At 39.3% G+C, this 27,293-nt stretch overlaps 1 protein-coding gene and 1 long non-coding RNA gene across 2 annotated transcripts in view; both read right to left on the bottom strand.

Annotated features, from left to right (window-relative positions):
• LOC138852558 (uncharacterized) overlaps nt 1-27,293 on the bottom strand; it is a 470,174-nt gene that overhangs the window by 38,978 nt on the left and 403,903 nt on the right. The window lies entirely within an intron of this gene.
• Nucleotides 1,050-17,310, bottom strand: LOC128687536 (uncharacterized). The gene is made up of 4 exons (XM_053774996.2): nt 17,167-17,310; nt 4,214-4,345; nt 3,209-3,436; nt 1,050-1,754 (listed from the first exon to the last, which is right to left on the bottom strand). The coding sequence occupies exons 1-4, from the start codon at nt 17,203-17,205 to the stop codon at nt 1,500-1,502; spliced, it is 654 nt and encodes a 217-aa protein (XP_053630971.1). The 5' UTR covers nt 17,206-17,310; the 3' UTR covers nt 1,050-1,499.

The following is a 27,293-nucleotide window of genomic DNA, read 5'->3' as shown; positions in this document are numbered from 1 at the left end:
TCCTTTCATATCTAGGCCCAAATGTACCACTCACAGCCAATCTGAGTGAGCTGAGCTCATGTAGATCTACAGCTGGGACCCTAAAAGGATTAACCTTTTCATTGTTGGTCCCATTGTATCATGGCTTTGAAGCCAATGTTAGTCCCTTAGTATGATGCCATGAGCTCAGCTTACTTAGATAAGCTGTGACTGGTAAATTTGGGCCTAGATATGAGATAATATGTCCATGTGGTAAGTGTGCACTATATAAAAAAATCCTGCAGCATGTAGTACATAATGAGAAAAAACTGCGACTGTATTTTTGGTGTAAAACAGCAACTTTGTGGTGTATTTTCATATGGTTTTTATGGATATATTCTCAGTTTTTTGGTCTCATTTGATAGAATGGAAGATATATTACAAAAATAAAGATGCTTTTGATTGGTTTCAGAACAAAAAGTTCCTTGAAATTAAGCTCAAATTACTGGAAATGTTCGATTTTTGCCAATGTTCAAGGGTAAACAAACCACGTACATATCCAATACATGTCAAATGGCTGGTCCAATATGTGGCCACAAATGGGTTGATATTATTTATAAAATGATTATAATAATGCAGTAGTCAACGTAAAAACAAATCTTCTATTTTTTGTGTGAATAAAAATTCAGAATGGAAAGCAAGCGTAATATATGAGGGGCCCTGGAAATGTGACTAATGAACAGATAAAATGTTATTTTAGTGCCAAGAATGTCTGCATTGTTTATTCTGGACACTATTTTGAAATTGGCATCTCCTGAAATTTGTGTGAAATCGGAGAAATTATCAATTTCTGATCACTTTATTGGGTAATTGTAATAGGTAAATGGGTGGTTTCTTGCACTCAATGGACAGAATGGAAGGAATACTAGCAAAATAGATATGAGTTTGGTTGACAGGACACTGGAACTGGCCACAAATAGGGCATAAATTGGGCAAAATCACCAATGCATAAATATCGCCGAGACCACTAACTTTGTGTGAGCATAATTCCACAAGTTTTCTACCAAATTTCGTACTTTTGGTTTCACTACTTTCAGAAAAAGTGTCTATAATTTCATGAGAATTTTTTTTTTTTCAATTCTTCAACACTGGGAGCAAGTTTGCAAGCAGGGGTTGCAACAGTGAAAGGGTTAACCAACTTGTCTTGATTTTAAGGGTAGCATGAGATGGTCAGCTGTTGGGTTAAGTATATTGTAACCTAACCACTCTGTAATCCAGCAAAATCACTAATCCGGCACCCTACAGATCCCAATGATGCCGGATTAGTGATAGTCAACCTATATTGCATTAGGAATGGATAACACTGTATAATACAGCACTTTTTAATCTTGCATCAATAATATATGACGCATAGTTTCATCAGTGTCTAAGAGTGTTATATTACTAATTTATTATAAAAAAACAAACAAATTTATGTTAAGATAAGCTTCAAGAAAAAATGTAGTTAATTACTGCCAAGTAAAACCAAACAATATTCTCCACTAACCATTAAAATCAACAGCATTAGCATAGATGCCATGACTTTCGACCAAACTCCTAATATCAGGTGCCAGCCAGAGAGGTCCTACATCAGCCAACATAACAGAGGCAGCGTAGTGCAAGAGAGAGCGACCATGCTGGTCCTGTATTGTGCCTGGTAGACTGTAAGCACGAAGTAGTACATCTACACCACCTGCATAACGGTACTGTCCACCACTTGCTGCTGCAAACACTGCATCTATCTTCTTTGTATGGGCCTATTATATAAAGCAAAATTAGTTCGCTTACAACAAAATACAAAAAATTTTGTAGCAGGTAAATTTGCAAAATCTCATCCTCAGTATATAAATACAATACAGTAGATCCCCGGATATTGGCCGGCGCAGATATCGGCCAAATCAGTTTTCGGCTGCTTTTTCAGCCGAAATTCTATCCATGATTTTGGCCGGCAACTCGGAAATCAGCCATATTGGATGCGTCTGCCCACCACTCCGCCGCGTTCATGAGTCAGTCTGGCTGTGTCTCTGGGTGAGTGAGCAACACTCCACGCATTCATCCAAATATTTTGTTATAATTCATTGCTTTTTGTGGTTGTTTATTAAGTGCGACTGCAAAATAAGTCACCTTGGGCCCAAAGAAAGTTCCTAGTGCCAGCCCTTTGGTGAAGAAAGTGAGAAACACAATAGAATTTGGTGACAAAACCTCGTCCCACTTCAGGCAAATCTTAGAGAGATGCCAGAAATATACCTCTCTGGACAGTTTTTTTGTGTGACAGGGGTGCAGTGACTCTCAAGCTGGTCCTAGTGCCAGTAAAAGACAAAGAAGGGAGGTAACCCTGGATAGGGACTTGATACCTGAAGTCCTAATGGAGGGGGATTCCCCTTCCAAACAATAACCCCAACTCCCTCTCCCCTCCTCGCCTTCTTCAATATGCCAACAAGAGTCTTCAATAAAGCTATGTAATGCTCATGTATCATTAAAATTTGTGCTTTATATTTATTTCTCATTGTTTTCTGTATGTAAAACTACAGTTAATCTTTAAAAAATGTATTTTTTGCTAATATTTTTGGGTGTCTGGAACGGATTAATCATATTTACATTAATTCTTATGGGAAATATTACTTCACCTTTTGGCCTTTTCGGATTTAGGCAGACCTTCTGGAACAGATTATAGCCAAAATCCAGGGTTCCACTGTAGTTGTTATACTTTTCATTGCTGTACAACTCACACTTATAAATTAAGCCTGTTTTGTATTTCTTTGTCTCTGACTACCTAATGACAGAGACAGAATTGTAGAATTGTGTCATTTACAAAAGAGTACACTTAATATTCATTAGTCAGTAAGAATTTGTGCCCATGAAACAAAAGGCACACAAGTGCTTGAAGCATTTAACTAAGAACATACAATTGAATATCTCAAACTTGGTGTATAATATACACTTCTGAGTCTGCCTTTTTTAATAGTATGGTAGTTAACTTCACAAGTGTAAAGATATTTATTTACCATTTTACATTATCATAAAGAAAACTAAGATAATACCACTTACTTACATGATATTAAAAATCCTCTAATAGCTAGCTTTTATACCTTGGGTTGACTGAATATAGAAAGTAACTAGGTAACCCATATAAGCTTCAAACCCAAACCCATATAAGCTTCAAACCCATATAAGCTTCAAACATGATCTTGTACCAAAGTGAAAACATTACTTGTAAAACACCCAGAATCATATCATTGTGTGGAACATCTGGCTGCTTATTCATAAAGCCTTCTAGCACTCGTAGGACATTACTGTGACCTCGACGATGAGCTTCTTCGTAAGGTGAGGTGTCCCAGCCATCAAGTGTCACCTGGGGACTTGGACTTAGTGTTGCTAATACTTGCTCCACCTCTTCTTGTTCTCCTGATGCTACTGCATTCCACAGTCTCAGAGGTGCCTGCATAAAACTTTTGAATTGTAACAAATCTACTATAATGTATTCCAATAAAAACTAGAACTGCATTATCAGAAATTGAAGTTTTCAAAATATTTCAAAAGAGGCAGAGCTACATGAAGGAAATCTGGGATTAAGAGAGGACTGAGTCATGGTTTGATAAGTTTGTAAGTACAATAACTGAGTTTCTTTTATAATTAGACATACCTCTCTTGCACACGTAGTTGAAATAAATGTTGTTTATTACACTCAAGTAAAAATAATGTGGAATTATAATTTAGAATATGGATTTCTTCATGCAACAAGATGAGCAATAACCACCTGGTACAATCTCTGGGCACATTTCTGTATGACTATGGGTATATTGGTCTTAATGGATTATTGAATACAGAAATTAATATTGGCTGTTAAGATGTTTTTTTTCACATTTACTACAAAATCCTCCTTAGCAATCATGTATCAATGATAACATCAGACCAGAAGCACACACTCCAAGCGCAATGAAAACCATGAAAACAGTTTTATGATTTTTCTTGAAATTCTGACTATAGTTTTAGAAGTATTTGTAAAATGGAATTACTTTTGGAAGAGCACTCAATGCTTATCATAGAGTATTTGATATCCTAATTGATAAATGGGTAGTACAGACTATCACTAACCCAGCATCATCGGGACCTGTAGGGTGCCAGATTAGTGATGGAACTGGATTAGAGATTGTCTGATTAGTGATGGCCGACCTGTATCTATAATTCCACAGTAATGATTAAGTGAGTTTCTTACAGCAGACTTGGGATCCTCAGTGTTGATCAAGGAGACAGACCTCATCAAGAGAGGTCTTCTCATAGGCTGCAGTTGTATCTCCAGGTCCTCCTGGATTGCTTCTGATATCAAGTTTATACCACCTAGGTATTTCTGAAGAACAAGTAGATTTTTTAGAATTTAAAAATTATAGAAAAATAATTTCTTTTTCAATACAGTCTGATAATACAGTCCTTAATAACTATATAAAAACTTTGTAATTTTCTATAATAATTTTAAGGTCATAATACTTAACCCTTTCAGGGTCCAGAGGCCAAATTTCAAAGTGTGTACCAGGGTCCAAGAATTTTCAAAAAACAATTTTGTTATTTTTTCCTATGAAATGGTAGAGAATCTTTTTCTGAAGGTGATAAAACAAAAAGTACAAAATTTGATGAAAAACTGGCGAAATTATGCTCTCACAAATTTTGATGTGTCGGTGATATTTACGCATTGGTGATTTTGTCGTCTTTGACTCCATTTTAGGCAAATTACAGTATTCCAGTCACCCAAATTCTTAGCTATTTCACTAGTATTACTTCTGTTCTATCAATTGAGCACAAGAAATCGCCAAGTCAACTGTTTCAACAAGAAAATAAAGTGACCGGAAATTGGTAATTTGGCCAATTTAATGCAAAATTCAAAATATTCCAATTTCAAAATAGGGTCCAAAATAAACAATGCAGGCATTCCTGGCACTAAACTAACATTTCCTCTGTTCATTAGTTATGTTTTCAGGCTTTACAAATGAATTCCATTTTGATTTTTTATTCACATAATGAATTTTTATTCAAACCAAAAAATAGAAGATTTATTGTTATGCAATACTGTAATAATTGTATAAATAATATCACCACATTTGTGAATGTGTATTAGACCCACCAGCTGTCATGTATTAGACTTGTGAGGTCATTCATTTATCCTTGAACATCGGAAAAAATTAAAATTTCTGCTAGTTTGAGCTCAGTTTCAAGCCATTTCCAGTGTTAAAACCAATCAAAATAATCTCTATTTCTGTAGTATATCTTCCATTCTATCAAATGAGACCAAGAAATTGCAAATACAACTATAAAAAACATACAAAAACACTGGAAAGTCACTGTTTTAATCGAAAATTACGGTCTCAGTTTTTTTCTCTCATTATGTACTGTGTGCTACAGGATTTGTTTTATGTGGTACACACATATCACAGAAATGTATTCTCTCATATCTAGGCCCAAATTTACTGATCACAGCTTATCAGAGTGAGCTGAGCTCATGGCGTAGATCTATGGTTTGGACCCTGAACGTAAAGCCGTAGATCTACGGCACAGACCCTAAAAGGGTTAAATTAGATGTTGTTAACACATTAGTTTAAGAATGAAATTCACATATCTGTTAAGTAGACCATTTACTTATTCTACTATCCACAGCTTAACCATTCACAAATTTCAAGTTTTCTTTAACATACTGCCCGTCTCCTGCCTAGGCAGAGTGACCCTGCCATCATTCATTCAATCGCTGTCTTGCCATGTTATGACATCATAGTTAGGTATCATCCTCTGAACTGTAACATCCTTATGCCTCCTTTAGAGTACAGGCACAGTTAGGGTGACTCCTATGAACTGTAACATCCTCACCCCTCCTTTACAGTAAAGGCACAGTTAGGGTGACCCTCTTAACTGTAACATTCTCACCCTGCCTTTAGAGTGCAAGCACAGTTAGGGTGACCCTCTGAACTGTAACATCCTCACCCCTCCATTAGAGTACAGACACAGTTAGGGTGACATTCTCACCCCTCCTTCAGAGTGCAAGCACAGTTAGGGTGACCCTCTGAAATGTAACATCCTCACCCCTCCTTTAGAGTACAAGCACAGCTAGGGTGACCCTCTGAACTGTAACATCCTCACGCCTCCTTTAGAGTGCAGGCACAGTTAGGGTGACCCTCTGAACTGTAACATCCGCCTTGTGGGTCAGTGGGGAAGACTTCTCGCCATCCCCTTCCACCCCCGACACTTCCACCACCACCATCCCAGCCTTCATGAATACATGTTCAGTTCCATTCTATCTTAGGAGCTAGCTGTTTGTGAATTGCGCTTTGATCTTTTAATTACTGTATCTTGTATCTGCCAAGCAATCATGGCACTCAGTAGGTCTACCAGTGTTGCTAAAAGTGGCAAGATAAGGTATAAGCATTTAAGTCTTCAAGTTAATGAAGAAAACAGAGATATTAGACAAGAGATAGCCTGTGGCTGTAATAGAGCTAATTTGTGCAATTAAAAAGAATGAGGTAAATATATGAGTTTGTGATGAATAACTGACTGACTTACTTGACTGACTTATTTGACTGATTTATTTGGCTGACTTGACTGACTGACTTGACTGACTTACTGACTGACTGACTGACTTACTGACTGACTTACTTGACTGATTTACTGATTTACTGACTTGACTGACTGACTGACTTAATGTTAGACTTTTTCAAGAAGAGGGCCCTGAAAGGGTGTCTAGAGCAGCTGATGCCTTACCATCAGTTGTATGATGTGCAGTGTGAGTAAAAATAGAACAGAAATCCATTACAGAATTTGTGCACACTTCAGTACAACCACTGACTTCAGTACCAGAACCTCTACCATCCACCTCAGCCCAGTAGGACCACAACATAACTCTCCACTCTCTTCACAATCATCCACAAACACCAGCGCCCACAATTTAAGGTAAGAAATACTATTATTTCTGTTGCATTTGTAGTCTTAAGCAGTAAAAAAAACAACATAGTACATCACAGCAATGAACTACAATTACATATTCACTTTTATTTTTGTAAGATCTGGAGGTCTAAAAAAAAGTTTTCTGTTTTTTTGAGGCTCCTAGGAATTTAACCCTATTTGTCTTATAAGTTCTTCAGTTTATCTAACATAACATGGCGTTTTCAGGAATGTAACTACCGTGTAATATAACGGTTTACTGTATAGTACTAAGTTAGCAGTAAAACTAGGCATTAGAAACATTAAAAAGTAAAATACACACGCAGTACACCCATTACTTACCAAAAGTATTTTTAGTTTTAATGTAGGGTGAGAGGTGAGTAGTATTATTTGTAGGAAGTCAGGTGTAGGAGGTATGGTAGCCAGCCAGGCCAGCCCACCCATATGTACACTATGATATTTAAAGTGCCCCAGACCGATAAAATGCATATACAGTACATTCATTACTTACCTTAAAATATTTGTAGCCTTAATGTAGGGCGAGAGGTTTACCTGAAGTTTACCTGGAGAGGGTTTCGGGGGTCTACGCCCCTGCACAAACTGATGCTTTATTACAGCCACAGGCTATCTCTTGTCTAATATCTCTATTTTCTTGATTAACTCGAGGACTTAAATGCTTATACCTTTTCTTGCCTCTTTCAGCAACACTGGTATGCCTACTGGGTGCCATGATTGCTTGGCACATACAAGATATGGTAATTAAAAGACCAAAACACAATTCACAAACAGCTAGCTCCAAAGATAGAATGGAACTGAACATGTATTCACGAAGGCTGGGATGGTGGTGGAGGAAGTGTTGGGGGTGGAAGGGGATGGCGAGAGGTCTTCCCTACTGACCCACAAGGTGGTAGCTTGAACTGAGGAAATTTTTTCTGCACCCGCAAATGGAATCGTGTAAAGTTAATTTTATGAAATGTTGTATAAAAGTGCACTGCAATTTTTCAATAGTGCAATAACCAAAACATGGCACATTAATCTGTGTAATATAATCATTTACTGTATGTTAGCATAAATTTGTTATCTGGCATTTGTATGCATTTATGAGTGGACCAATGGCATTCTGCTTTCCGGCGATGTCCGCTTTCCAGCGGTAGCCTGGAACCTAACCTGCCATATAAGTAGGACCCTACTGTACTTACTGCCACCTGCCTACCTCAATCTCTTCACATTATACAAAGGCAGTTTATTAACCCTTTCAGGGTCTGTACCGTAGTTCTACAGCTTTATGTTGAGGGTTCAAACCATAGAACTATGCCAAAATTCTAGTGGCATCAAATTTAGTGCAAGAAGGCTGATAGGCCTACATCTAAGATAACGGGTCTGCGTGGTGTGTGCACCAAAAACAAAAATTCTAGGCGCCCGCATGGCATTGTGGGAACGCCACCTCAGTAAGCTTTATTCACTATGCCTCGTGGTAAGGCAGCTCTCACTCCAAGGTGAATTGGGACTCTCCTCTTCCTAACTAATAGTTCTGACTCTGATGGAAGTAGAAAAGAAGTAGAATTCTATGGCTTTGATCAATTAATGACTGAAAGCAATGATGTCTAGTATCCACCAGTGACCGAAAGCTTATGATGTCCAGTATCCACCAGCAAACCGGATCCGGGATTAGCAGCAAAATTCCAATTTTGTTCCCACTCCCCATCAGTTTGACGACTCTCAAAGTGGAATATTACCAGCTTGTTCCCTTGGGAACACTGCAAATAAACTGGAATTTTTTGAACTATTCTTTGACCAGTCCTTGATGGAAACTATTGTCAGGGAAACTAACAAGTATTTTGAATACACAATGACAAATACGATCATATCACCACAGTCAAGACTACACTGGTGGAAAGAGACAACTGTGGCTGAAATGTATTTGCTTTTTGCAACAATAATGCTTATGCCTCATGCCTATAAGCATAATATAAAATCATACTTGTCCACAGATTGGCTAATTTGTACCCCGGCCTTCAGTGAAATCATTCCAGTGAACAGGTTTATTTTACTGTTACGTATGTTGCACTTCTCTGACAAAACCAGGCCTGACAGAAGTGACAGGTTATACAAGATTAGAAATGTTTTTATGTATCTGAAACAAAAGTTCAACATGTACTTTTATCCATTCAAGAATCTTGTGATTGACGAGTCTTTGATTTTGTTCAAAGATAGACTGTCGTTCAAGCAGTATATACCGAGCAAGAGGAAATGCTTTGGTATAAATCTGTTTGCATTCTGTGACTGTGACAGTGGCCTGGTATTGGATATTACTGTATACACGGGAAGTAAAACACTGAAAGATACCAGGATGTTATTCGGTATCTCAGGTGACGTAGTGAGAAACATGATGGCACCTTATCTTAGTAAGGGGCATACATTATGTACTGATAACTGGTACACAAACCCTTTACTCAGTGATTTCTTGAGCAAGTGAACATGACAGATGTGTGTATGGCACAGTGCGTTCTAATCGTAAACACATGCCCAGGTTCAACGCAGGCACACGTGCTGGTGAGGTGCAAGTGTTTACTGCCAATGACATCATGGCATTATGGTGGCATGACAAATGAAATGTCACATTGTTGACAACCATTCACCCTAACAAAATGCAAGACAGTGGTAAAGTTGATAGAGTGACCAATGAATGTATTCGAAAACCAGTAACAGCAATTGATTATACACAAAATATGAGTTTGGTTGACAAATTTGACATGCAGATTGGCTTTGTGGATTGTGTTTGTAAGAGTTACAAGTTGTACATGAAACTATTCTTTGATCTCATGGACATTTCTATGCTCAGTGCATATAATATGTACCAAATAAAGACTGGCAACAGACCACTGTATGGTGAATTTTATTTGTCTGTTGTCAGACAACTCATAATGAAGTACAGTGGACCCTCAGTTAACACCTGCATCAGATAGCGCCAAAATTGGATATTGCCTCGCTTTAGCATAAAAAAATTGGCTTGGATAACACCTAAAAGCTCGGTTTGGAGCTTTCGTCCCAAGCGTGTCTGCTTAGTGCCATGAGTGGGCCTGGCCAGTCACCCTGTCTACCAGCCAGTGTGTCATTGTTTACAAGCCGTTGTGGTCGATTCCACATGTACCTGCAATAAATTTTGTATTATTCCATTGTTTTTAGTGCTTGTAACTGCTTAATAAGCCACCATGGGCCCCAAGAAAGCTTCTAGTGCCATCCCTGTGGCAAAAAGGGTGAGGTGTACCATCAAATTGAAAAAAGGAGATAACAGAAAAGTACGAGAGTGGAGTGTGTATCTCGGAGTTGGAAAAGCTATACAACAAACCCCATTCAACCATCTCTACTATATTGCGCAACAAAAAGGCAATCAAGGAAGCTGTTGTTACGATTAACAATTATCAGGAGATAGTGTTTGACAGTCAATCATATGTGAAAAGGCAAGGCAGGTGCATGAGGATCTTATTAAGAAAAGACCTCAAAATAGTGCTGCTGTTGATGAATTTAAGGCCAGCAAAAGCTGGTTTGAGAGATTTAAGAATCGTAGTGGCATACACAGTGTGATAAGGCATAGTGAGGCTGCCAGTTCTGACAAAAAAGTGGCTGAAAAATATGAGCAGGACTTTAACCCTTTCAGGGTCCGTCCCGTAGATCTACGGCTTCATGTTCAGTGTCCAAACTGTAGATCTACGCCAAAATTCTAGCAGCATCAAATTTAGCGCGAAAACGCTCATAGGCCTATATGTGAGAGAATGGGTCTGTGTGGAGGGTGTGTGCCATAAACAAAAATTCTAGGCGCCCACATACCAGTGTGGGAATACCGGCTCAGTTACCTTTGTTCACCATGCCTCGTCGCAAGGCAGCTCTCACTCCAAGGAAAACTGGGACTCTCCTCTTCCTATCTGATAGTTCTGACACTGATGGAAGTGGAAATGAAGACGAATTCTTTGGCTTTGATCAGTTAGTGACCGAAAGGAATGACCAGGATATCGATAACAGTGTAGAAAACCCTGACGATCCTCAACCTTCTACCTCTGGTGTGGGCACTCCTCAGTCACAGTTGTACCTCATCGCAAGAGAAAACTATTATTTTCGTGTGGCCAGGCCTCTGACTTCAGTAATGATGATGATAGTGATATGGATTGTGATCTTATTGCTCTTGACGATCATTCGAGTAGTGATAGTGAGGAATCATATTCACCAGTAATGCTTTGGTACGTACTCTGCCACATGTGCTTGGGTAGTGTACCCTATACAGTGCCCAGGGGACGGAGTACATCCCAGAGTACATCCCAGAGCACATCCCGGAGTACATCCCGGAGTACATCCTGTGGCCCTACACCAGGAATAGACAGTGAAAGTGAGGATGATGTGGCTACACTTGGCATGGATAGACCACAGGCATCAGTAGATGGTGGTAGTGGTTATGGTAGTGCCACGGCCATGCGTGACTCACCAGCCCAGGCTGGGACCCACGCTGCTGGCTCCTCAGTTCAAGGACAAAGCAGAGCATCAGCCACCAGCCCACCACAACCACAACTACCTGCACAACCAGCCTAAGATGTCCAGTATCCACCAGTAAACCGTAACTGGAATTGGCAGCAAAATCCCAATTTTGTTCCCAAGCCCCACCACTTTGATGACTCTCAAAGTGGAATTCTACCTACTTGTCCCCTTGGAACCATGGCCAATGAACTGGAATTTTTTGAAATATTCTTTGGCCAGCCCTTGATGGAATCTATTACCAGGGAAAGTAACAAGTATTTTGAGTACACAAGGGCAAATACGATCTTATCACCACAGTCAAGACTACACTGGTGGAAAGAGACAACTGTTGCAGAAATGTTTTCTTTTTGCAACAATAATGCTTATGCCTCATGTCTATAAGCATAATATAAAAGCATACTGGTCCACAGGTTGGCTAATTTCTACCCTGGTCTTCAGTGAAATCATCCTAGTGAACAGGTTTATCTTACTGTTACGTATGTTGCACTTCTCTGACAAAACCAGGCCTGACAGAAGTGACAGGTTATACAAGATTAGAAATGTTTTTATGTATCTCAAACAAAAGTTCAACATGTACTTTTATCCATTCAAGAATCTTGTAATTGACGAGTCTTTGATTTTATTCAGAGGTAGGCTGTCATTCAAGCAGTATAAACCAAGCAAGAGGAAATGCTTTGGTATAAAACTGTTTGTACTCTGTGACTGTGACAGTGGCCTAGTATTGGATATTATTGTATACACTGGATGTAAAACATTGAAAGATACCAAGTTGTTATTGGGTATCTCAGGTGACGTAGTGAGAAGCATGATGGCACCTTATCTTGGTAAGGGGCATACATTATATGTATACCGATAACTGGTACACAAGCCCTTTACTCAGTGATTTCTTGCAAGTGAACAAGACAAATGTATGTGGCACAGTGCATTCTAATCGTAAATGTATGCCCAGGTTCAACGCAGGTGCTTGTGGTGATGACATGCAGGTGTTTACTGGCAATGACATCATGGCATTACGGTGGCATGACAAACGAGATGTCACATTGCTGACAACCATTCACTGTAACGAAATGCAAGACAGTGGCAAAGTTGACTGAGTGACTAATGAACATATTCGAAAACCAGTGACAGTGATTGATTATACACAAAACAAGCGCTTGGTTGACAAATGTGACATGCAGATTGGCTTTGTTAATTGTGTTCGTAAAAGTTACAAGTGGTACATGAAACTTTTCTTCCATCTCATGGACATTTCAATGCTCAATGCATATAATATGTACCAAATAAAGACTGGCAACAGACCACCATATGGTGAATTTTATTTCTCTGTTGTCAGACAACTCATAATGAAGTACCTGGTAACAACACTTGCTATACACCAAGGTCCTCGAATTCCTCGGAATATACCCAAGCGTTTGAGGAGGGAAGGTGATCATTTCATAATACAGCTTCCTTCAACTCAGAAGAAATTTGCTCAGAAGAGATGCAATGTCTGTGCACAAACAAAACGACGGCAACAAAGATGCAAAGACACTGTGCAAAGACACAAAGACATGTGCAAGGAATGTAAGGTACCTCTGTGCATGGTGCCTTGTTTCAAGGACTTTCACAAGCTCCAGCAGTTCTAAAACCATGTCCAGTGATTGTAAATATGTAAATATATGATAGAACATTAGTATTATACAAGATTTGTGCATGTTTATTGTAATAAACAAAAGAGGTAAACAATAATATGATAATAACTTTAGTGCAGTTATTGTGTTCAATACAGTGAGTTTATATATATACATTATATACAGTATTGGTCTCTCAGTCCCCAAATGTTAGTAGGAAAAGAAAAAAATTAGAAAAGAAAACATGACTCAAGAAATCGTAATGACACGATTGCAAATAAACCATACCCCGGCCGGGATTGAACCCGCGGTCATAGAGTCTCAAAACTCCAGCCCGTCGCGTTAGCCACTAGACCAGCTAGCCTCAATAAGATTCATCCAACTAGGTATATTTCTACACCATAGGAAGGTTAGCACAGGCACCTCTGTGACCACAAATGCAAGTTTTTACAGACGAATCTCCAGCTAGCGTGGCCGTGACGAACTCTAGCTCAAGTCCCTTCACTGCCGTCAACATGACTCAAGAAATCGTAATGACACAGTGAAGGGACTTGAGCTAGAGTTCGTCACGGCCACGCTAGCTGGAGATTCGTCTGTAAAAACTTGCATTTGTGGTCACAGAGGTGCCTGTGCTAACCTTCCTATGGTGTAGAAATATACCTAGTTGGATGAATCTTATTGTGGCTAGCTGGTCTAGTGGCTAACGCGACGGGCTGGAGTTTTGAGACTCTATGACCGCGGGTTCAATCCCGGCCGGGGGTATGGTTTATTTGCAATCGTGTCATTACGATTTCTTGAGTCGTGTTGACGGCAGTGAAGGGACTTGAGCTAGAGTTCGTCACGGCCATGCTAGCTGGAGATTCGTCTGTAAAAACTTGCATTTGTGGTCACAGAGGTGCTTGTGCTAACCTTCCTATGGTGTAGAAATATACCTAGTTGGATGAATCTTATTGTGGCTAGCTGGTCTAGTGGCTAATGCGACGGGCTGGAGTTTTGAGACTCTATGACCGCGGGTTCAATCCCGGCCGGGGGTATGGTTTAGAAAAGAAAAGAAAAAAACTACAAAAAACGTTAAATAAAGTAATGCGTGTATTTGGAAATCGTCAATGTTGCCGCCACCCAGTCATTTTGGGTAAACTTCTCAGCACTGTATCTTGGTAAGTACTGATCAGAATTTTTTTTTGTCTTATTACCTTCACAAAAATATACTCTTTAATTCTGTATGAAATTTTTCTTTTTTTTCTTTCAAAATTTCTTGGACACTGGAGCACCACTTCAGATTTTGGCCTTGGACCCTGAAAGGGTTAAGAAGTACATAGAGGCTGAAAAATTAAAATCCCAACAAGTGTTTAATTGTGACAAAACAGGCCTGTTTTGGAAGAAAATGCCAAACAGGACCTACATTACTCAGGAGGAAAAGGCACTCCCAGGACACAAGCCTATGAAAGACAGGCTCATTCTAATGTTGTGTAGTAATGCTAGTGGGGATTGCAAAGTGAAGCCTTTACTTGTGTATCATTCTGAAGCTCCTAGAGTGTTCAAGAAAAACAATATCGTCAAGACTAAATTGTGTGTGATGTGGAGAGCAAACAGTAAGGCATGGGTCACTAGAGACATGTTTACTGACTGGTTCTATGACATGTTTGGCACCACTGTGAAAAAGTACCTCCTGGAAAATAAATTGGACCTCAGGTGCCTCCTGGTAATGGACAATGCTCCTGCTCATCCTCACGACTTGCAAGAGCAAATTGTGGGGGAGTGGAGCTTCATCAAAGTGAAGTTCTTGCCTCCTAATACCACTCCTCTCCTCCAGCCCATGGACCAGCAGGTCATTTCAAATTTCAAAAAACTGTACACCAAAGCAGTGTTTCAAAAGTGCTTTGAAGCAACCTCAGATGCTCAATTGACCCTAAGAGAGTTCTGGAAAGATCACTTCAGTATCCTCAGTTGCATAAACCTTATAGGTAAGGCCTAGGAGGGAGTGAATTGCAGGACTTTGAACTCTGCTTGCAGAAAATTGTGGCCACAATGTGTACAAGAGAGGGATTTTGAGGGGTTTCGGGCTGACCCTAAGGAGCCTATGCCAGTTTGGAATTTATTGTAGCATTGGGGAAGTCCATGGGGTTGGAGGTTAGTGGTGAGGATGTGGAAGAGTTGGTGGAGGATGACAATGAAGAGCTAACCACTACAGAGCTGCAAGAGCTTCAGGTGCATCAGCAACAGATCAAAGCTCAGTTATTTCCCTCAGAGGTGGAGGAAGAGAGATGGAGGAAGTTGCCTTCATCAAAGATTAAGGAAATGTGTACAATGTTTACAAAGGTGCAAGAATTTATGGATGAATATTATCCTGACATAGCTGCTGCAAGCCGTATTGGCAACTTGTACAATGACACTCTTGTGGCCCATTTTAGGGAAATCTTAAAGGGACATAAGAAACAGAGCTCTCTGGACACATATTTTGCATGACAGGGGTCCAGTGACTCTCAAGCTGGGCCTAGTGGCATTAGTATTTTATAACATGTAAACCACACAATACCCAAAACATGTAAACCCCACATTGTAACCCTTATAGAGAATAAACTTGAATTTAATTGAACTGACTTGAATTGAAAAGAACAAAGAAGGGAGGTAACCCCAGAAAAGGACTTGTTACCTGAAGTCTTTATGGGATTCCCCTTTCAAACAATAAAACACCTGCATCATCTGTCCTCCTACAGTCTCATCACTCATCAACAATTCCACAATAAAGTGTCATTTTAGTCATGTTTATTGTGCATGTAACATTGTGTTCTGTGTAGGAAAATGTATATTTCATGTGAAAAAAAAAAAATCATACTTTTGGGTGTCTGGAAAGGATTAATTGGATTTCCATTATTTCTTATGGGGAAAATTAATTCGTTTAAAAGCTAAATCGGTTAAATCCTAGCTCTTTGGAATGGATTAAAGGCATTAGCTGAGGGTCCACTGTACCAGGAAACAACACCTGCTATACAAAACCTTCCTCGAACTCCTCAGGAAATACCCAAGCATTTGAGGAGGGAAGGTTATCACTTCCTAATACAGCTTCCTGCAACTAAGAAGACATGGGCTCAGAAGAGATGTGTTGTCTGTACACAAACAAAATGACAGCAACAACGATGCAAAGACACTCGATTTATGTGTGAAGAATGTAAGGTACCGCTGTGCATGATACCTTGTTTCAAGGACTTCCACAGACTGCAGCAGTTCTTGAAACATGTCCAGTGAGTCTACATATGTAAATATATAATAGAACATTAGTAATATACAACATTTGTGCATGTTTATTGTTGTAAAAAATACTGGTAAACAATATTATAATAATAACTTTAGTGCAGTTATTGTGTTCAATACAATGAGTGTATATATATATATATATATATATATACATTATATACAGTATTGGTCTTGCAGGCCACAAATGTTACAAGAAAAAAAAATAGAAAAGAAAGAAAAAAAGTATAAAAAACGTAAAATAAAGAAATGCGATTTTGCAGAAGTCGCTGATGTTGCCTCCACCCGGTCATTTTGGGTCAACTTCCCTCCTCTATATCTCGGTAAGTACTGATCAGAATTTTTTTTTTGTTTTATTACCTTCACAGAATTATTATTTTTAATTTTCTAAGAATTTTTTTTTTTTTTTTTTAAAAATTTCTTGGACACTGGGGCACCCCTTGAGATTTTGTCTTTGGACCCTGAAAGGGTTAGAAAATATACTATATATTTACGTATTTTGTGTTCAAAGCATCTGACACGCTAATTATAAGTAATTAAAAACTCAAGGCGAGGTGTCATGAGAGCGAGAGGCAAGATACGCCTTTTTTTTTACAAGGTACCAGTCTACTCCAGTAGCCTTCTTTACAAGGTACCAGTCTACTTCAATAGCCTTCTTTACAAGGTACCAGTCTACTTGAGTAGCCTTCTTTACAAGATACCAGCCTACTTCAATAGCCTTCTTTACAAGGTACCAGTCTACTTGAGTAGCCTTCTTTACAAGGTACCAATCTACTTCAATAATAAGTACAAGAAAAGTGACTGACCTCTAACTAGGTGTCGGTCTACTTCAGTAACAAGTACAAAAAAAGTGACTGACCTCTAACTTTGGCCTGTGGTAGTGGGAGATAACACACATAATAATTACGAAGACAAGCAGGATGGCCAACACCACCGCTACCAACACCCACCAACCACTCCAGCCTGGCACTTTAGCAGGTTCTGCAAGAACATACCAAGTTTACTGCAAATGATCACAGTACACAATGAAGATAAGATTTAACCCTTAAACTGCCCAAGCAGATCTACGTTCACATGTGTAGTGCTCCAAAAGTAGATCTACGTTTTTATACATATTTTCAAATATAACAAAAAAAAAAGTAGATCGAAGTTTTTTACGCATTTTCAAATGTAAAAAAAAAAAAAGATGATTTACTTTTTTACATACTTTCAAATGTTGAAAAAACATAGATCTACGTTTGGACAGTTTAAGGGTTAATATTAACTTTCACAACATTAGATAAGAAAACGTAAAATTTATCTGAACTTTGAATACAAAGGTGTAATGCCCACAGTAAAAAGAAAATAAAGTTGTGTGGAGCAAACTTGATTGTATAGAGTGATATTTTCTTACGAAGTGGATTGAATGATGTGGTGAAACTCTACATAGAGTGAAACGTTGCTACAATTAATACTTAGTCTACACCAATGTCTTTCCTTCATGACTAACTCAATATATATGCTTGAATATAAACATATTAGCACAATAATGCAGTATTTATGAAAGGAATGTTGAAACAAATTTGCCAGATGTGAATTCTGGGGGTGAGAAATAATATAGAATATTTGAAGCTCAATTTGAGAGACGATTAAAAATGTTGTGTTATCAGTGACTTCTGATGTCGAGGCCATAAAAAATATGATTTTTCATGAGTGGTACAAAAAAAAAGTTACAGTAGTTTCACATTTCAATTAACTGTGTTGTAGATATTGATCTAGGTATAAAACAGATATACAGTGGTCCCTCGATAATCGTAAGGCTCGATGGTCGTAATTTTCGAAAATCGTAACGTTATTTTCATCAAAACATTGGCTCGTGAATCGTCATTCAACTCACAAATAGTCGTTCGTCTGGGACGCGTACACGGCCCTGAGCCACCTCACACTCCATTCCCAGCCAGTGTGCCATTGTTTATCAGTGGGTGAGGATGATCCCACGAGTTCATATGATACATTTCATAATATTCCATTTATTTTAGTGCTTGCAACTGCTAAATAAGTCACCATGGCTCCAAAGAAACCTTCTAGTGCCAGCCCTTTGGTAAAGAATGTGAGAAACACATATAATTTAAGAAAAAGTTTGTAGAAAAATACGAAAGTGGTGGTGGTACAGTGGAAGCAGTTGTGATAGTGGTTGATGGTGGTAGAAGGTGGTAGTGATGGTGGTAGCAGTTGTAATAGTGGTAGAAGGTGGTAGTGATGGTGGTAGCAGTTGCAATAGTGGTAGAAGGTGGTAGTGATGGTGGTAGACAGTGGTAGTGGTTGTGATGGGGGTGGAGGATGCCTTCTTCAGTGATTCAGCGATACTACTAACTCCTCTAATGTTGTTGGAGTCATATAGGGCTACAGAAAACACCACTGCCTCAGCTACTGCTTCACCACCATTATGGATGGTTTACTCTCAGTGGCCCTTGTACACCCAACAACAACACAACACCTCTCGTGACATACATAATGACTTATTTTACTCATTCTAGAGTATATTCCATGTTTCTATGTTATTAATATTGTTTATTATGTCACATTAGTTGAATTGTGATAGATAAATAAGCCGCAGAGTTGATATTAGTGTCATATTCTCCAACAATAAACTCACCATCCCTCCCTCACACAACCAAGTCTTCAATAAAGGTAAGTGTGATGTTAAATAAGAACATAAGAACTTAAGAAAGGAGGAACACTGCAAAAGGCCTAGTGACCCATACTAGGCAGGTCCTTCACAAATCCAACCCACTAACAGAACAAATGCTACCCAAGTAAAAAGCTCAGGTGCAAGTCTGACTCAAATCCAACTCCTCTCACTCATGTATTTATCCAACTTAAATTTGAAACTACTCAATGTTTTAGCCTCGATCACCCTACTAGGCAGACCGTTCCACTCATCAACTACCCCTATTACCACTGTTCATTTACATTTTATTAGTGCTTTACATTTATTTGGTATTCTTTTCTGCATGTAAATCTATATTTAAGCTGAGTGACCCCTGAAGTGACCTAGAGTCCTTATGGAGGGGGATTCCCCTTCCAAACAATAACCTTTCTTCCCTCTCTCCTCCTCCCTGTCTTCCATTCATCAACAACAGCCTTCAATAAAGGTAACTGTCATGTTGAATGTTCATTCTTTTGTGCAGGCAAATCTATCTTTAAGGTAAAAAAAAATTGTTGTTGATACTTCTGGGTGTCTGGAATGAATTAATTGGATTTACATTATTTCTTAAGGGGAAAATGGATTCGAAAATCGTCAATTTCGATAATAGTCACACTTCCAGGAACGGATTAATTATGAAAAACGAGGGACCACTCTAATTTGGTACAAATGTAGGCTCAAAAGAAAGCCACTGATTATTGAAATCATTATGAGCAAACTGATCCTAAGGCTTACATGGTACTTAAAGCCAGACCTAGTACAGTAGGGCCCCGCTTTTCGGCATTCCGCTAATACGGCGATGTCAAATTATGACCAAAACTTTCTATACAGCAAGCGGTCTTTCAAATACGGCACGCGCCACCAAGTTTGTTTACATTCTCCATGAGCACATCTCTGTATTATGTAATAATAATCACTCTTGGGCTCATTAAATGTCTAATTTCACATCAATATAGACATTTTCATTAATCTATCTGATATTTTCTTCAAATTATATAAGAAACACGTTACATAGCATATAAACATGCTTTTTATATGCTATGGAGGGGTGGTTGCCAGGCGGACGGAAAACATTATGTAATACTAATAATAATAATCACTCTTGGGCACAATAAATGTCATATTTTACATCAATATAGGCATTTTCATTAACCATCTATGATATTTTCTTCAAAATTATATAAGAAACACATTACATAGCATTTAAACATTTTATGTCTATATACTATGGAGGTGTGGAAGCCGGGCGGAGGGAAAACATTATGTCACTCCCCTTAATACATAACGCTTATGTTTACACTTCTAGGCATGAATTATTCATTACTTCTCTCTTTGTTTATGATGGCATCTAAACGTAGCTGTTAGAAATGATTAAACTCAGTATGTCGATGGCAATAATATGGCTCTGGGACACATAAAATATTGTGTAGCTATGTAGGTAGGCCCTAAGCAAAACAAAGCTGAAGGGGGTAGGGGAGTTTCAGTGGGGGGAAATAAATGGGATTAAATCTGGAGTATCTGAGAGAGTTAGAGCAAAGGAAGGGGTAGCAGTAATGTTGAAGGATCAGTTATGGAAGGAGAAAAGAGAATATGAATGTGTAAATTCAAGAATTATGTGGATTAAAGTAAAGGTTGGATGCGAAAAGTGGGTCATAATAAGCGTGTATTCACCTGGAGAAGAGAGGAATGTAGAGGAGAGAGAGAGATTTTGGGATATGTTAAGTGAATGTATAGGAGCCTTTGAACCAAGTGAGAGAGTAATTGTGGTAGGGGACTGAATGCTAAAGTAGGAGAAACTTTTAGAGAGGGTGTGGTAGGTAAGTTTGGGGTGCCAGGTGTAAATGATAATGGGAGCCCTATGATTAAACTGTGTATAGAAAGAGGTTTAGTTATAGGTAATACATATTTTAAGAAAAAGAGGATAAATAAGTATACAAGATATAATGTAGGGTGAAATGACAGTAGTTTGTTGGATTATGTATTGGTAGATAAAAGACTGTTGAGTAGACTTCAGGATGTACATGTTTATAGAGGGGCCACAGATATATCAGATCACTTTTTAGTTGTAACTACACTGAGAGTAAAAGGTAGATGGGATACAAGGAGAATAGAAGCATCAGGGAAGAGAGAGGTGAAGGTTTATAAACTAAAAGAGGAGGCAGTTAGGGTAAGATATAAACAGCTATTGGAGGATAGATGGGCTAATGAGAGCATAGGCAATGGGGTCGAAGAGGTATGGGGTAGGTTTATAAATGTAGTGTTGGAGTGTTCAGCAGAAGTTTGTGGTTACAGGAAGGTGGGTGCGGGAGGGAAGAGGAGTGATTGGAGGAATGATGATGTAAAGAGAGTAGTAAGGGAGAAAAAGTTAGCATATGAGAAGTTTATAAAAAGTAGAAGTGATGCAAGGAGGGAAGAGTATATGGAGAAAAAGAGAGAGGTTAAGAGATTGGTGAAGCAATGCAAAAAGAGAGCAAATGAGAGAGTGGGTGAGATGTTATCAACAAATTTTGTTGAAAATAAGAAAAAGTTTTGGAGTGAGATTAACAAGTTAAGAAAGCCTAGAGAACAAATGGATTTGTCAGTTAAAAATAGGAGAGGAGAGTTATTAAATGGAGAGTTAGAGGTATTGGGAAGATGGAGGAAATATTTTGAGGAATTGTTAAATGTTGATGAAGACAGGGAAGCTGTGATTTCGTGTATAGGGCAAGGAGGAATAACATCTTGTAGGAGTGAGGAAGAGCCAGTTGTGAGTGTGGGGGAAGTTCGTGAGGCAGTAGGTAAAATGAAAGGGGGTAAGGCAGCCGGGATTGATGGGATAAAGATAGAAATGTTAAAAGCAGGTGGGGATATAGTTTTGGAGTGGTTGGTGCAATTATTTAATAAATGTATGGAAGAGGGTAAGGTACCTAGGGATTGGCAGAAAGCATGCATAGTTCCTTTGTATAAAGGCAAAGGGGACAAAAGAGTGCCAAAAATTATAGGGGGATAAGTTTGTTGAGTGTACCTGGTAAAGTGTATGGTAGAGTTATTATTGAAAGAATTAAGAGTAAGATGGAGAATAGGATAGCAGATGAACAAGGAGGCTTTAGGAAAGGTAGGGGGTGTGTGGACCAGGTGTTTACAGTGAAACACATAAGTGAACAGTATTTAGATAAGGCTAAAGAGGTCTTTGTGGCATTTATGGATTTGGAAAAAGCGTATGACAGGGTGGATAGGGGGGCAATGTGGCAGATGTTGCAGGTGTATGGTGTAGGTTACTGAAAGCAGTGAAGAGTTTTTACGAGGATAGTGAGGCTCAAGTTAGAGTATGTAGGAAAGAGGGAAATTATTTCCCAGTAAAAGTAGGCCTTAGACAAGGATGTGTGATGTCACCGTGGTTGTTTAATATATTTATAGATGGGGTTGTAAGAGAAGTAAATGCGAGGGTCTTGGCAAGAGACGTGGAGTTAAAAGATAAAGAATCACACATAAAGTGGGAGTTGTCACAGTTGCTCTTTGCTGATGACACTGTGCTCTTTGGAGATTCTGAAGAGAAGTTGCAGAGATTGGTGGATGAATTTGGTAGGGTATGCAAAAGAAGAAAATTAAAAGTGAATACAGAAAAGAGTAAGGTTATGAGGATAACAAAAAGATTAGGTGATGAAAGATTGGATATCAGATTGGAGGGAGAGGGTATGGAGGAGGTGAATGTATTCAGATATTTGGGAGTGGACGTGTCAGCGGATGGGTCTATGAAAGATGAGGTGAATCATAGAATTGATGAGGGGAAAAGGGTGAGTGGTGCACTTAGGAGTCTGTGGAGACAAAGAACTTTGTCCTTGGAGGTAAAGAGGGGAATGTATGAGAGTATAGTTTTACCAACGCTCTTATATGGGTGTGAAGCATGGGTGATGAATGTTGCAGCGAGGAGAAGGCTGGAGGCAGTGGAGATGTCATGTCTGAGGGCAATGTGTGGTGTGAATATAATGCAGAGAATTCGTAGTTTGGAAGTTAGGAGGAGGTGCGGGATTACCAAAACTGTTGTCCAGAGTGCTGAGGAAGGGTTGTTGAGGTGGTTCGGACATGTAGAGAGAATGGAGCGAAACAGAATGACTTCAAGAGTGTATCAGTCTGTAGTGGAAGGAAGGCGGGGTAGGGGTCGGCCTAGGAAATGTTGGAGGGAGGGGGTAAAGGAGGTTTTGTGTGCGAGGGGCTTGGACTTCCAGCAGGCATGCATGAGCGTGTTTGATAGGAGTGAATGGAGACAAATGGTTTTTAATACTTGACGTGCTGTTGGAGTGTGAGCAAAGTAACATTTATGAAGGGATTCAGGGAAACCGGCAGGCCGGACTTGAGTCCTGGAGATGGGAAGTACAGTGCCTGCACTCTGAAGGAGGGGTGTTAATGTTGCAGTTTAAAAACTGTAGTGTAAAGCACCCTTCTGACGGTGATGGAGTGAATGATGGTGAAAGTTTTTCTTTTTCGGGCCACCTTGCCTTGGTGGGAATCGGCCAGTGTGATAATAAAAAAAAATAATGTAAGTAGGTGAAGGTATGTAGCCAAGGTGGACTACATACCTACATTAGTATTATAATTGATAATTATACTTTTGTGTACCTGTACCTAAGTAAACTTATACACTGTGCTGGTATGCAATTACACATTAAAATCACTAAGAGTGTCTTATTAGTCTTGAAGACGACATATTAATAATGATAATAATAATATCTAGGTAGCAGGTTGGTAGACAGCAACTGCCCAGGGAGGTACTACCGTCCTGCCAGGTGAGTGTAAAACGAAAGCCTGTAATTGTTTTACATGATGGTAGGATTGCTGGTGTCCTTTTTTCTGTCTCATAAACATGCAAGATTTCAGGTATGTCTTGCTACTTCTACTTACACTTAGGTCACACTACACATGCATGTACAAGCATATATATGTATATATACACATCCCTCTGGGTTTTCTTCTATTTTCTTTCTAGTTCTTGTTCTTGTTTATTTCCTTTTATCTCCATGGGGAAGTGGAACAGAATTCTTCCTCCGTAAGCCATGCGTGTTGTAAGAGGCAACTAAAATGCCGGGAGCAAGGGGCTAGTAACCCCTTCTCCCGTATAAATTACTAAATTTAAAAAGAGAAACTTTCGTGTTTCTTTTTTGGGCCACCCTGCCTTGGTGGGATACGGCCGGTTTGATGAAGAAAAAAAAATAATAATAACACAATAACAATCATATAATAAATAAATATCGTATAAAACGTTAATACAGACATTTTGCTTAATCCATCTAAATACACCCCACAGTAGAATAACTTAACATAAATATGAGATGTGGTAGCCACGTGACTTGTAGGACTTGTGGTACCCAGGCAACTTGTAGGACTTGTGGTAGCCAGGTGACTTGTGGTACCCAGGCAACTTGTGGTAGCCAGGCAACTTGTAGGATTTGTGGTAGCCAGGTGACCTGTAGGATTTGTAGTAGCCAGGCGACTTGTAGTCTAACATCAAAGACAATGTGTCACTATAATGTTACTAGAGGTAACTAGAAAATTATTCCTTTCGTATGCCTTCACTCAGGGTGCCATTTCTTCTAAAAGTGGTGTTACATGAGAATGGGAGTGTTTCTCTTTATTTATTTTACTGTATCAACTTGGAGACGACTTGTACACAATGTCAAGTGACGAAAACCAGACGCATTCGCCTGGTTTGTTTACATTATGTGTGGCTGGGGAGGGTTGCCCTTCCTGGCTACCCATATTTCCCAAACCTGGCTTCCTACAATAAAACTCACCTCTCACCCTATATTAAGACTACAAATATTTTAAGGTAATTAACCCTTTGAGGGTCGACAGGCCCTCTCCGAAACTCGTTCTCAGGGTCGGCCAAATTTCAAAAAAAAAAAAAATTATTTTTTCTTATGAAAAAATAGAGTTTTTTTTTCTAAACATTATAGGATAAACAAAAAAATTTTACCATCAATACTTACGGAGATATGGATGCATGAAGTTTGCAGAAAATGAGCCGCGTATGGCAACAGCAGCGACTGCCACTCACCCGGTAAACTTTGATTTACTTGTATTTGAAGGTTTGTTGTTTTTTTCACTATTTTATTTTTTCACATAACTTATGTGGCCTATGAGACCAAAGTAAGGTGCAATGTACATATATACACTCGTTGTATACAACACAATAAGCACACAAACATAATTATCAATATATTGTTTACAAAACTTGTTTACAAAAACAAACAATTGTTCTATAATATATATACCAATATACAGTCACTGAACATATTCCTATTAGTTCTGCAGCTTGTGGAACTCTGAAACATGGTGTCATACACAATGGTGTTTTATCTTTCTCCCTCATTCTATCTCTTTAAATCTGTCTCTCTCTTTCTATCTGTCTGTCTATCTCTGTCTCACAGGTACACATAAATACAAGTATACATAGTATAAATTACCTAGGATAACCCAAGAAATCCAGACAAAGTGCTATACTCTGCTTGAAGATGTGAGTAAAAGTGATGACACAGTCTTGTGGCTCTCTGAGACAGAGAGCTAGATGGATAGACAGATAGACAGGGAGCTTGACAGACAGACAAATAGACAGACAGAAATGTTAGTGTACCAGTACCAGTGTACCACCCTCCTCCTCCTCTTCTTCCTCTTCCTCCTCTTCCCCCTACTCTTCCTCATACTCTTCCTCTTCCTCTTCCTCCTACTCTTCCTCTTCCTCCTCCTCCTCTTCCTCCTCCTCCTCTTCTTCCTCTTCCTCCTACTCTTCCTCCTCCTCCTCTTCTTCCTCTTCCTCCTCTTCCCCCTAATCTTCCTCCTACTATTCCTCTTCCTCCTCCTCTTCCTCCTACTCTTCCTCCTCCTCCTCTTCTTCCTCTTCCCCCTACTCCTTCTCCTCCTCGTCCATAGTGTAAATTACAAGGAGTCGGCAGCTGTCAAAGTGACATATTGGCTCATTACTCTTTCCCCCTCCGGCCTGTCAAAACAATGGGGTCGGATGCTGCTTCCCCTCCTCCATTCTATCTAATTATCTTTCTCCCTCATTCTATCTGTCTGTCTATCTCTGTCTCACAGGTACACATAAATACAAGTATACATAGTATAAATTACCTAGGATAACCCAAGAAACCCAGACAAAGTGCTATACTCTGCTTGAAGATGTGAGTAAAAGTGATGACGCAGTCTTGTGGCTCTCTGAGACAGAGAGCTAGATGGATAGACAGGGAGCTTGACAGACAGGCAAATAGACAGACAGAAATGTTAGTATACCAGCAAAAACAAAGGGAGGGCGATGTTCATCTCATCTTTTGGCATCAGCTCTACCCTCATTTACCCTCATCAAACGTCAGCACTTATCAGATGTTATCTCCCCTTATCTTGTTACTGTCATGGGTGAACATTTATTATTACATATTATTATTATTACCTATTATTATTATTATGTATTATTATTATTATGTATTATTATTATTATGTATTATTATTATTATGTATTATTATTATGTATTATTGTTATCATTACGTATTCTTCTTCTTCCTCCTCCTCCTCCTCTTCTTCCTCCTCCTCCTCTTCCTCCTCCTCCTCCTCCTCTTCTTCTTCCTCCTCCTCCTCCTCCTCCTCTGCCTCCTCCTCCTCTGCCTCCTCCTCTTGCCTCCTCCTCCTCTTGCCTCCTCCTCCTCTTGCCTCCTCCTCCTCTGCCTCCTCCTCCTCTGTCTCCTCCTCCTCCTCCATTCTTGGAACAAGTTTGAAAAGCTTGTAGTTCATAATCACTATCATTATCATCACCAATGCTCACATCTGAGTCTGGGATTTTGGAAAATAGGAGTTTCCTCTTTGATTCTGGTACAACTGAACGGTGAACAAGACGGCCCAGCACCAGAGGTGGAAGGCTGTGGGTTGTCTGGGTTTTCCTCACTATTACCCATATTATGGTCATTAGTTTCGGTCAAAACCTCACCAGAACCTTGAAACTCATCTTCACTGTCACTTCCATCTGTATTAGAACTGTCACTGGGGAACAAAAGTGTCCCAATTCGCCGAGGAGTGAGGAACTTCTTACCGCAGGCACGGTGGAAATTGTGTACTATGATGGCATTCCCACAATGCACCACTGGGTCCCAGATTTTTTTCCTACTGCGCACACCCACCACACAGACCCATTCTCTCACATCTAGGCTTATCAGCCGTTTCCTGCGAGATTTGAGGCCGCTAGAATTTATGCGTACTAGTACGTCAAAAACCCCTACGCGTAAGACGTACTAGTACGACCAAAACCCTCAAAGGGTTAATGAATGTACTGTATATG

The sequence above is a fragment of the Cherax quadricarinatus genome, chromosome 11, assembly GCF_038502225.1.
Source record: "Cherax quadricarinatus isolate ZL_2023a chromosome 11, ASM3850222v1, whole genome shotgun sequence".
NCBI lineage: Eukaryota > Metazoa > Arthropoda > Malacostraca > Decapoda > Parastacidae > Cherax > Cherax quadricarinatus.
Note: the sequence above shows the minus strand (reverse complement) of the source record. Positions and strands in the feature narration are given on the sequence as shown.

What these genes read in the sequence shown, in the direction of transcription:
- LOC128687536 (XM_053774996.2), bottom strand. Translation starts at nt 17,205, where the DNA reads ATGTGTGTTATCTCCCACTACCACAGGCCAAAGTTAGAG. An exon ending in CTGAGGATCCCAAGTCTGCT is followed by an intron (nt 3,437 to 4,213) that starts GTAAGAAACTCA and finishes AGTTTTATGCAG; the next exon opens with GCACCTCTGAGACTGTGGAA. An exon ending in TGATTCTGGGTGTTTTACAA is followed by an intron (nt 1,755 to 3,208) that starts GTAATGTTTTCA and finishes TTTATATAATAG; the next exon opens with GCCCATACAAAGAAGATAGA.